The 12643-nt window shown below is 50.4% G+C and overlaps 1 protein-coding gene across 1 annotated transcript in view; it reads right to left on the reverse strand.

Moving 5' to 3' along the window:
* ACSF3 (acyl-CoA synthetase family member 3) overlaps positions 1-12643 on the reverse strand; it is a 76505-nt gene that overhangs the window by 60435 nt on the left and 3427 nt on the right. The window contains exons 2-3 of the mRNA XM_006762183.2: positions 7242-7949; positions 5969-6124 (exon numbers count right to left, since the gene is read on the reverse strand). Of these exons, the coding sequence (XP_006762246.1) occupies positions 5969-6124; positions 7242-7925 (840 nt within the window). The 5' untranslated portion in view covers positions 7926-7949. The remainder of the gene's footprint in view (positions 1-5968; positions 6125-7241; positions 7950-12643) is intronic.

The following is a 12643-nucleotide window of genomic DNA, read 5'->3' on the forward strand; positions in this document are numbered from 1 at the left end:
CTGGCAGTTAAGAGGTTTTATTCCCTCCCTAACTTCAGGGGAAAATCCCTCCCTGGGGAAACAACCTTTCTCAGAGAGGTGACCTTGGTTAAAACACAAGAAGGTGAGCAAACATATTAAGAACAGTATGCCATATATGCCAGGTCCCTTGAAACAGCAAGGATGGACCGGCTCCCGGCAATTAACAATTTATGTTAAAGCAATCCACCTTTGGTACAACTGAAGGAGTTCATTTATGTTAAACCACTCCCATTTCTCTATTGTTGACTAGGTAGGAAATCAATGTGTATAGAAATGAGAAGTGGAGATTAAAAAAAAAAAAGTGGTCATGAAGAGCCCTTTCCTATAATTGCACTTCTTCCTATGCTGAATAGAGAGCAAATAAAACCTAATGGCTCAGAATCACTGCACACTAAGCAGTGGTCCAGCAGTGAGAACAAAGCACTGAGAATTCAGATCTTAGCAAATCCACAGGGACAAAACCATGGACAGGCTACCCTCACTGGCCCAGGAGCAGCTATGACCCTGACCAAGCCGTTCAGCTTCTGTCTTCTCACAACATGATATTAATTGGGACTAATTAAGTCCCTTCCAAGCTCTGAAATGCAGAGTTGCTGGAAACTCTGTATGGCCTCCTACTTCCCACTGGCTTATAAAGAAATGCAGGTTGGCTGCCACCTGCCACCAGGGAAGGTGTGGGGTCTGGGAGGAGCGTGGCAAAGTGGACACACTAGACTCCACTCAGGCTTCCAGAGAGTGTCGATATGCTGGGCTGGCTGAGGAGGAGCAGCTGCGGGGGCCCCATTTCCTTCTCACGCATTGTGCTTTTGGAGGTGAACCAAAAAGGCTGTGCTTAGTGTGGCTGACCTGTACATAGGCTCCACCACCAGCAAGTCCTGACAACACCTTCACCTCAGCCTGGTTCTTACTCCACTTACCACGGGCTCACCTGGACAGGAGGGCACAAAACAGCAGATAATCAAACTGCACACATCCCAGGTGAGGCACATGCTTGGCACGAGAGGAGAGAGGACAGGCCTCATGAGCCGTTCATCCACTCTGGGGATCAGTGGTCCTGGCCAGGCCTCCTCCACGGCCACACACATGGTCCCACCCAGGCTTCCCACGGGAGATGAAAGGAAGGATGGAGCACAGTCGGCCAAATGAAGGGTGTCAACTGGTCCCATGGTCTCAATGCAGACTTCTGACCCTGGCACAGAGACATCCACCTGAGAACTGCACCACTGGAAAGGCCTCGACATTTTTAGATTTACTCAAATCAGTAAAGAGGGCAGCTGCTGTACTGACGCAACATTCCTTCTCCATGTTGTTTTGACACATTCATAACTTAAAAACCATAGCTCTGGGGGATCCCTCTCTAGACCCTGCATTTCACTCGTGAAAACACTTCTACCTGCTCAGATGCGAGCTGTCATAGGAAGGCCAAAGAGCAGTTCCCAAATCAGGCTGCAGGTAGTCCAGGTACTGCCAGGCATCAAATGTGAGGGCTCCAGGGCCCTCTTTTACTCACCATCTCCCCAAGGTAACCCTGCTATGCAGGCAGGATTGGAAACCTGGGGTCAGATCCCAACCGGCAGTGCTGCCATGCTGAGCAAAAGCAACAACGGGATTGACTGCAGCTGAGAAACTGCAACATTTAACCAGCTTAAAGCAACGACCCCCACAGATGAAGCCATCACCCAATTTTTGGTAACTCTATACCACACACAGAAAGGGGTTCTTGTTCTGTTTTTAAGTTGCTCTGGCTAAAATCTGGCAACAAGGACACTCCATAATGAAAGACTGGAGATGGGAAAATAGCTGCCCGTCTGGCTCCTAAGACCTATGAGCACCCCCTGTCCTAGTGACCCGCACATTGTGGAGCAGATCTGAGGTGTTAAGCACCTCCTGCCCTAGTGACTCCCACACTGTGGAGCAGACCTGAGGTGTGAGCACCCCGTCCTAGTGACCCCACACTGTGGAGCAGACCTGAGGTGTGAGCACCTCCTGCTGCAGTGACCCCACACTGTGGGGCAGATCTGGGGTGTGAGCATCTCCTGTCCCACTGACCCCACACTATGGAGCAGTTATGAGGTGTGAGCACTCCTGCCCAGCAGTACCCCCACACTATGACTGGGTCTGTGGGGCCAGTGTAGCATAATGTTCTTTGCTTCTCTACCCCAAACTCACCCTGCACCTTAATATACACACTGCCTGACCCCCTTTCAACAAGATCCAGTTTCTCAGAGCCCAGAATGAACTTTGTCTGGGGCCACAGGTCAACATGTTTAACCACAGGAAATGGTGTCCTGGGCAGGGGGGCTGGCCTCAACAGAATGCACTGGTGGCTTCCCCAGCCTCCAGCGCGGCACAGCCCCTGCCCTTGAGCAGGTACCCAGCAGGTCAACAGAGGAGGGAGCGCCAGCACCAAGGTCCCTGATTTAGTGCTCCTGCTGCTGGATCCTGAGGAAGTCGGCCAGAGCCAAGTCATCTGAGACAAGAAATCGATTGAGACTCCGGACAGCTCATCAACAGCCAGACTTTGTTCTTCAGGGGTGACATCAGGCAGTTCGCCCATCCATCTTTCCGCCTGTCCTCCGAGTCACTGTCACCTCATTAGTCAGGCTCGCAGGACGCGACAGCCTGCCACCCCACTGTTAGCAGGATGACCTGAGGATCCTGGGGTCTATGACTTAAAACACCACTCTAGATTTCTGGTCACCCCACACCACTGCTTAAATACAAGCTTAAACAAAACCCCAATATTTAGTAAAAGGATTTTACTAATATATCTAAATTCACAAAATTCTGAAACTCAGGGTTGCAATCTTTTATCAAACTTGTTTCGATATTTAGCTCTGCTGCACAGTTTTGAGAAATTCCAAGTTAGGGCAAAGAACCACAAAGGTCTGAGATTTGACCCTTCTTGTGAGCCCCCCTGGTGGCCTCTCATCCCAGCACCTCAACAGGAGAAAGGAGCAGCCTAATCACAGACAATGGCCCTCGCTACTCGGTGGTTAAGGCACCCATCGCTTCCAGGCCCTAGTGGGGCCCTGTGGAGAGATGGGAGAGTGCCCAAGAAGCCAAAGAACACACCAAACCTGGAGCTCTGGGAGCAGATATGAAAACCCTGTATGTTTTTTCCCGTTGAGTGCTTACTTGCCCAAAATGTATTCTCATTTTCAAACATCTAAGCTACACAGGTATGTATTCAACAAAATCAATTCCATCAAACTTTAAACTACAGGCCTCTTCAGAGGGTGGAACACCAAGGACGGCCAGCGGGGCCGCCCGCACGCCCAGGATGAGGCTCTTTGCCATGTTTCCATGTGAAATCTCCCACAGCCAAGGACACTGATGGGCACATCCACGCATCACACTATCCATGGCCGTAGGCCATGAGCACAAGAGGCCGAGTCCTACTGTCCTGACCTTTAAGCATGTGCACAACCCAGAGCTTTGCAGAGAAGTTTCTTGCTTTAAGGGGCTCTGGTAATGGATTTTAAGTAGACGATCGTGTTACATGGAATCTATTTATGCTAATTTCAGAGGAGTTGATACAGTAAAATTTCATCAAACAAATAACCTCTCCGTTAAGTGATTTAAGGGACTTTCTCCCCATACACCTGATGGACAAATCCAGCCAGTCATGATACTGAAATAAAGCAAGGCAGTTTGCAGAGGGGTATGAACCTGCCGCCCAGCAGCATGTCCTCATGGTCCACGCAACCAGTAGGGAAGTGAGAAGCCCAGGAGTCCATGTATCATGTTGATAACCATCCATTCACCCATCTGTTCACTAACACTCTGACCCTCCGATGTAGTCCCTGGGGACACACCGTGAACTAAAGGCAAACCTGTGCTCTTGGGGTGGACCTTCGAGGAGAGAGATGATTCTATGGGCTTCCAGGTGGTAAGTGCCATGATAAATTGCAGAGGCAGGGCCAGGATGGGGGGGCAGGGGGAGGATGGTTGCAGTAATGATTAGAGTGGCCGGGGCCTTGCTGAGTGACATATGGGCAGACTTACAGAGAGGTGAGAGAACCGAGGGTAGGCAGAGTGCTGACTGAGGTGGGTGGGTGGAGTGTATGGACAGCAGGGCAGCCAGTGCAGCTGGAGCAAAATGATGGGGATGGGACAGGAGAGAAGGGGACAAGGCCTGCACAGCCAGGAGGAAGGCCAGCCATGCCTCCTTCTGCTTTTTTCCTTCTCATTCCTGGGTCTCTGTGTTTGGGGAAGAAATGGCCTCCTCGATTTTTGTTTTTTCCACTGCTGTGCCAGCCCAACACATCTTTGCCAGGCCGAATGGGCACTCATGTCACTCCCGAAGCAGAACTAGGAAATGAGGACTTGGGCAATGTCCACTTGAGAAGTCCGTCACTGACAGGCCAGGCTGCTAGGTCCCTGATCCGGGCTTTCTGGGGCTCCGAGCCAGGGTGGACCTGCTCTCCCTATGCTTACAGGGATTCTGGAGACTCAGCCCTCCCTCCTTTGCCCCTAAAATCACCAGCGCTGGAGTGTGGACAGACGGAACCCACAGCACAGCTCTGGCTCCTGAGAAACAGGAGTAGAGCGGGCTGTGCTGAGGGAGCAGCACACAGTAACTTACACAAGGAGGAGGCTTCCCCATCGCCCTTGGTCCGGGGGAGGTTCTCCCAGTGGACGGAGAATTAGGGGGTCTTGGAGAGCCCAAAGTACTGGCGCACCCTTGTGCAAAAGCCTCCCAGTCAGGTGAAGCTTCCCCTGCCTGAGGTGAGCTTTTTCTCACATCGCCTCTTGCCATCCCCACCTGCCCTTACCAGTCAATCCTACTAAGCAGACAACAGCCTCAGATGATGCCTGCTCCTCACCCCCATGCTTCCCTTCAGTGCAGCGATCCCTGGACTGGAGGGAGCAGTGCTGAGAATCAGAGATTGGCAGGGCCCTCAGTCGGAGGCCCACAATGAAAGGGGGGTGGAGGAAGTGGCCTGACCCCTGAGCTAAGAGGCCCCAGGTAGGTCTTTATGCTTGAAGGGAAACAGTGCCTCAGCATATTTAAGCTGCAGACTTTCTGTAAAACCATGTAAACCATTAAGACCTGCAGCTGAAAAATAAAACACAAAAAGATGAAGACAAGCTCAACGGCTGAAGGAGGGGAGGGAGTCCCAGAGCCCTGTCTGCCAGCCTCCACCCCAGAGCTGTGCCCGGGCTCTCAGGACAGGGTCCGAAAGGCTCCAGGGGAGCTGCACACAGGTCACAAGTGTCAAGCGGCAGGTCAGATCCCAGTCCTTTCCCCTTCAAAGCAGTGTCCTTCATGGCTACGCTCTGCTCAGTAGTGAGGGCTCCGCTCCCACTTCCTTCTCCACACGGCCACAACCACACGTCCCCTCCCGTGACCTCACAGCATGTTCGGAAGGAACAATGTGTGGAAGAGGGGACAATCAAGGAAACTAATAAAGAGCCCCAGCTGAACCATCTGCTGCAGAACTGCTGAAAGCCCGTGAAATTGGTTCAAGAATGGCTCCAAATGTCCTCATCTCCAGGGATGTGGTACCTCATGTTGCAGAAGGGACTTTGCAGATGTGATTAAGCTAAGGATCTTGAGATGAGGAGGTGGCCCTGGTAGCTGGGTGGGCCCACTGTGATCAGAGGGTCCTTAAAAGAGAGGGAGAGGTGACCACAGAAGCAGAGACTGAAGTGACACACTCACAAGGCAAGGACTGTGGTGCCTCTAGAAACTGGAAGAGGCGAGAAGAGTTTCTCCCCTGGAACCTCCAGATGGAATCAACCCTGCTGACCCCTTGATTTTAGCTCCATAAGACTTCCAGATGGCAAGATGATAAACTTGGCTGTTATAAACCCCCACACTGGAATCATTTGTTATGGTAGCAACAGAAAACTTGAACTGCTGGCAAAGTTTACACCAGAGGAAGGTGCCTGGTCCTCAGGTGCCCAATTTGGCCATGCTGAGAGCTTGTCCCCCACTTACCACTTGGGCATTGAACTCTGGGAGCATCACACAGGTGGCTCCCACCCAGAGTGGACAGAGCAGCTTGTTGACCACGCCATGGACATGATGCAGGGGGAGGACATGAAGGATCACATCATCTTTAGTCCACGCCCACTTGCTGACCAGCCCCGTCACCTGCAAGACAACAGCACAGCCTCAGACAAGAGGGAAGCCACTATGCAGGTGGAGGAACGCAGAGGGGGCTTCCCCAGCTGAGAGGAGTGGGGATAAAAAGCTCCTTCTTTGTCACTGCATCCTTAATGGCATCGACCGGAGATGATAACGAAATGATGAGGGTCTGACTGAGGGTCTGTGGTTTACTTGGTTACCCGTGTTGAACAGTCACACAGTCAGGGGCTTTAGTCATTATGAAAGGGTCTCTGATTTGGTGCCCCAAGGCCTCTGCAAACATTTCTGGTGACTTCCTCCCAGGTGCTCAGAGCTGCACTCTTGGTGGCTCCCACCCCCCCACCTCTGGGGCAGTCAGAGGTGCAATTTCAGCTCTGACAGGCCCTGGGACTTGGGGCCTCACCAGAGGCCAGTGTTGTATCCAGCTGCCCAACTTCTGATGGCTGTCTGAGCTCCCTGGCACTTCCAGCACCATCCTCAGCTCGGCCGCGAAGGAACCCAGAGCTGGGTGTTCCAGGCACATCTGCAGCTTTTACTGAGAAGCAGTGAGACTCGTCTATCTGAATCTCCTGAAGTCACCACTGAGCACACTGTCCTGCATAACTCATGACCTTTATGTGCAAACGCATGTGAGATCATCACTCCCCTTAGAAATACAAGTCAAGAGACGGCTCTGCAGATGAGGACACTCTTCTAGGAGGCACAGGTAACATCAGTCGTGCTCCCTTGCAGCCAGCCTGGATCCAGCTTACCACTGACTTAGGGGACTGAGTTAGCCTAAACTCAATGGCATTGACCTCCTTCCTCCTGTGGTTTGAGCTTCTGTTTCATTTTATTTCTTCTACTGTATAATTGTCTTTATTGTGCATTGAAGAGTTTTTTGGAAGGAAGAAAGGTATAAATTACAGATAAGTAACATGGCTGGGGAGTTTTGCAAAGATGGTAAGTAACTAAGGCTGCAGAACACAAAAATAACACACAAGAAATGGTGGTAGGATGGTGACAGCTATGAATGCCCTACAGAAAAGTACATGAACACCACACCAACCCCACCAGCCATGCCATAACCGTGTCTACAATGGCCTGACCCCTCCCAATAGTGGTGGCCCACACAAGCACTCACCACAGCCCTGATGTTGTGATGGGTGCTCAGGACACCCTTGGGCCTCCCTGTGGTCCCGCTGGTATAGATGATCATGGCACCCCGGTCTCTCCAGTCTCGTTCCGGCAACTCCCCCACCCCGTGCTCCTCAGCTGCCCCATTGTAGACTGCAGGTGGGAGAGGCAGGAGTGGGACCCCTAGCTTCCTGACCACTGGACTCAGGAGCTCCACGTACTCCTGGCCAGCGAGGACCACAGAGCTCCGGGAGTCCTGGATGAAGTACTCCAGGTCGGCCGGGGGGTGCTTCCTGAAGAGAGGGACGGCGATGCCGCCGCTCATCCATGAGGCCCACTGTGCAACCACGTAGGAGACGTCATTGGAGCACATAAAAGAGATCCTCTCCTCCTGCAGGTCCTGGCCGGCACACTCAAGGAGCTGGCAGATCTCCTGGGACAGGCGGAGGCTGCGGCAGTAAAGGTCCTTGTACGTGTGGACGCCATGCTGGTCAACGAGGGCAACTCTGTCTCCAAAGGCCAGGGCGCGGGTGAACACTGGGGCGCTCTTGTCAGAGCGAGCTGCAAGGGCTACGTGCAGAGGGCGGCTTCCTCCATGTCTTATGGGAGCCAGCTGGCGGGAGGCCAGTGCACATACCAGGCGCTGGAAGGTCATCACCACGCGGGGTGGCACTGCTGCATCGACAAACATCAACTTGGCTTCCCTGGGGCAGGTCTGGAAGAGGAAGAGAGAGCACCACATGTTATTGTGCCTGACCCCGTCCTAACTCACCCCAAGAAGATTTAAAATGCCCAACCGGACCAAGTTGGCCTAACTTTCCTTCAAAGGTGACATCCTAAGTAGGAAACACTGACTCTCACAATACACTACCTTTGGAATTTAAACAGCCAACATTTAATCTCATTAGTTTACGGGTTTCAAAAATACACAAGATTTGAAAACAATGAACTAAACTAGGCAAAACTGAGGAGAAGCACATAGAGTCCAATGCACTTGTGGGGAAGAGGAAAAATTCCCCTTCCCCTCCTCTGGCTCTTTTGGCTAGACTGATAATCCAACTAACAGGGAGACTGAGAAGGGAAAATCAAATTTAATTTCATGTGCATGGGAGCCCCACATGCATGAGAAAGTCAGAGACCCCACATATAGAAGAGGTTCAAAGAGAGAAAGGGGAAATAGGTACAGAGGACAGTCTGAGCTAGGGATGAGGTAAGGCAGCCGGGGGCTTCAGAGGAGGGGAAGGTCACCGCAGGACAGGAAGAGCAGAGGGTCAGTAATTAGAAGTCGGCCCTGTCATATAGGCAGGTCAAGAAACACTATCTCTGAAAATCCCTTCTTATGGGCAATTAGGAAATTAAAGTCCTTTAGTTAAGGGGGAGAGGGGCAGAAGTTTTTCTTGAGCCCACAGGGTCTGAGCTGCCTTTAGCTCAAAATAATCCATGTACCAATCAATGAGGCATATCTTGGGGGGGCTCATTCTGAACTCCCACATAGTTAAGGTAAATTCTGAATAATGGTTTTTAAAAATCCGAGCCTGGGAAAAAAGACTAGCTAAGAGGGATAAGTAACCAAGGGCCACTAAGCAAATGTCCTCTCCATCAGCAGGCGAGGTCAGAGGACTCCAAGCATCCCCGCACAGACTCAGGGCTTGATTCTGCTCTCAAACGCTTCCTCAGCGGTGAACATTTAGGAACTTGGTGATGAACAAGGTCTTAAATAAAGTTCCCATGTCTGAAGACTGTTTTGTTTTTTTGTTTTTAGCTGAAATGTAATTCTTCCCTCTCCCCCAAAACATAACTACTAAAAAATGACCAAAATGGTCAGCAAGAAGTGAGAACTTGATGGAAGGGGCTGTGATCAGCTGACTTACAACTAGAATTCTCTGGGGTCAGAGAGAAGAGACCTGGGAAAGGTCCTAGTCAGACCAAAGCGCCTGCCTCCAAGAGCCTGTCTGACTCGGCTCGCGTTCCGCTGTAGGACACTTCCCCGCGGCGGCAGTCCCGTGAGTGAGCTTTCCAATTGCTTCTGCACTGATGGCAGTTATAACCCAAGCTTAGCTCAGTTCAAGAGGTCAGGAGCCCACCGGCTGCCCCAGACGCCTTACTACCAGTGTAATTGAAAATGGGTCCTTCCCAGTGCAGTGCCGCCTATTAAGGTTAATAACCATTTGCCCTGGTTTGAAAGCCCCAATTTTACAGCTCCTTCAGGAGTCACTCCTCCCATTATAGCCTCTGGAGCTAAGAAGGGTCTCTGTTCCGCCCTCGCAAGCACCTTCTGGATTCTGCTCCCCTCTCAGCTTCAACTGTGGCTCAGGGTCAGAGCAGCACCCGGGATAGGGAGCTGAGGCGTGGACTAGCTGAGTTTTTCCTGAAGGGTGGGGCAGGCACAGGAAACCCCAAGGGTGCTCTGAATGCCAGGGGCTGGCACAATGCCTTCCAATGGGCCATCCAGTAACATTATAGAATAAAAGCTGTACATCTCATCCCCCCTTCCGACAGGCCCTGAAAATCTAGGAAGGTCAGGAATCACGCAGCAGGTGGCTCTGCCCAGCAGGAGGTGCCCAGGCTGTCCCAAGGCTGGCACTGCCTCCCTCAGAGTTCTCTCTGCGGTCTTCCACACGCTGCCCACACAGTGCTGCTTGGAGGGATCTGTTTCTTCTGTGCTCAGCACGTTCCTCCTGACAAAGCCACACTTTTCTCTCTCTGTCGTTAACTTGCTACCCAGGGAAAGGAATGTGCCATCGTTTGTTATATGCATGTACGGAACAGTTTTGTTCTCTGTTCTTAATTTAAAAAACAGATTCTACACAATGTATAATAATAAAAGGGGAATATGCTAATTAGACTGGACATCATTCCGGACGAAGCCCAGGACGGAGGGAAGCTCCGGTCCCGGGTGCCAGAGGGAAGCCGGTGCCGGCAGCAGGGGGAAGGAAGGCCTATTCTTGCACAAATTTCATGCATCAGGCCTCTAGAAAATCAATAAAAAGTAAAGAAAAATACTAATAAACAAAGGCAAGAAAAAGTAAATAAAGGTAAAATCAAGATAAGGGGAATATGCTAATTCGACTGGACATCATTCCGGACGAAGCCCAGGACGGAGGGAAGCTCGGGTCCCGGGTGCCAGAGGGAAGCCGGTGCCGGCAGCAGGGGGAAGGAAGGCCTATTCTTGCACAAATTTCATGCATCAGGCCCCTGGTACTTTATAATTACCTAACAAAATAAACTCCACAATAAAAATGGCTGAGCGGAGCTATGCTTCACATACTGACACCCTCAGTACGTGAAATGGCCTGTGCCTTCCATCCTCCTTGGCTGGCTTCTCCAGCAGCCAGGGGCTCCTGGTAAGATAGTCTCTGCCCAGAGGGGCTTCATGCAGAGGCCTCTCAGCTCTGGCTGACTGCGCTCAGGTTCTGTGCAAACAGAAGGACCTTTAACAAAGGCTTCAGGACCTTTAACAAAGTTCAGTTCCAAATACACTTGCCCATACTGTTTCTAGATGAAAGAGGCTATTTATTAAAACCCAGAGAGTAGTCTGAGCTGGTTTGGTTCAGTGCTTAGAGCAGTGGTTCTCAACCTTCTGGCCTTTAAATACAGTTCCTCATGTTGTGACCCAACCATAAAATTATTTTCGTTGCTACTTCATAACTGTAATGTTGCTACTGTTATGAATCATAATGTAAATATCTGATATGCAGGATGGCCTTAGGTGACCCCTGTGAAAGGGTCGTTCGACCAACAAAGGGGTCTCGACCCCTGTTGAGAACCGCTGGTTTAGAGCATCGGCTTGAGGAGTGAAGGGTCACAGGTTCAATTCTGGTCAAGGGCATGTACCTGAGTTGCAGGCTCCAACCTCAGCCCCAGTTAGGGCTCGTGCAACCAATTGATGTGTCTCATATCCATGTTTCTCTCTTTCTGTCTCTCCCCTTCCCTTCCACTCTCTCTAAAAATCAACTGAAAGAATATCCTTGGGTGAGGATTAACAAAAACAGAAAGAAAAAGCCGGAGAGTGCCCTAGGACTTCTCTGCACGCTGCCCTCCACACAAGGTTCAGAGGCGGGTTCACATCTAGTTTTATACCCTGGATTTCTGTTACTATAGAGAAACCTCACATATTTTCAGAAAACAGCTGGGCTTGACCAGAGACAGCAATAAGTCTGATAAACATGCGAGACACGCCAGTTTCAGAAAGAAATCCAGCGAAAAGCAAACCAGGGCAGCTTTAACAGGTTTTCTTTTCTCACTTCGAGAAAACTCATCACTATTTGCATGGGTAGAGGGGGATTAAACCGAAAAGACACCTCCCATCTCTGCCTCATTCCCCTGGGGCACTAGGAGCTTCCCTAGGCTGGGGGAGGGGGAAGTCAGTTTGAGATGGAAAACAGGGCTGACTGCCCCCCCCCCCATACCCCCGCCTGGGGCATAGGTTAAGGCTGTAAATGCACTGAGGGCAGTCACAGCAACAACTCCAAGGGAAAATAAAAGGCCTGAAGCAGTGATCCAAACCGACTTGGCTGATCCCACGTGTGTGTCATACCCGACCTCAGTGATGGCGAACCTTCTGAGCTCGGCGTGTCAGCATTTTGAAAAACCCTAACTTAACTCTGGTGCCGTGTCACATATAGAAATTTTTTGGACACATATGTAATACCCTTTGTAATACTTTAAGCAATAAAACAATAAAAAAATAATAATAAAGAAATTTTTTGATATTTGTAACCATAGTAAAACAAAGACTTATATTTTTGATATTTATTTTATATATTTAAATGCCATTTAACAAAGAAAAATCAACCAAAAAAATGAGTTCGCATGTCACCTCTGACACGCGTGTCATAGGTTTGCCTCCTCAGCCCTAAGTGGTGAGGAGCCCGTGATGGAGGACATCACCTGTTAACTCAACAGTGTCTCACCTGCAGGGCTGTCCCAGTCTAGGTGATGCCCATGGCATTGACTCATCCATCCCAAAGGGCACTTCCCAATCACTTAAAAATGAGACATGAAAATAGAAATGTGGGTCCTGTATTCTGTGGTTGTACTTAAAGACGTATCCTCAGCCGAAACCGGTGTGGCTCAGTGGATAGAGCGTCGGCCTGCAGACTGAAAGGTCCCAGGTTCAATTCCGGTCGAGGGCATGTACCTGGGTTGCGGGCACATCCCTAGTAGGAGATGTGCAGAAGGCAGCTGATCGATGTATCTCTCTCATCGATGTTTCTAACTCTCTATCTCTCTCCTTTCCTCTCTGTAAAAAATCAATAAAATATATTTAAAAAAATTTTTTTAAAAAAAACGTATCCTCAGAAAATATTCAGAAATGAACATGAAGATGCACATATGGGATGTTCACTGCAGTGTTATGAACTGAACCAAGTGGTCCAGAAGAGGGCTGAGGAAATCAGGGCATATGCA

The sequence above is a fragment of the Myotis davidii genome, unplaced genomic scaffold (genome assembly GCF_000327345.1).
Source record: "Myotis davidii unplaced genomic scaffold, ASM32734v1 scaffold77, whole genome shotgun sequence".
In the NCBI taxonomy this organism is placed as follows: domain Eukaryota; kingdom Metazoa; phylum Chordata; class Mammalia; order Chiroptera; family Vespertilionidae; genus Myotis; species Myotis davidii.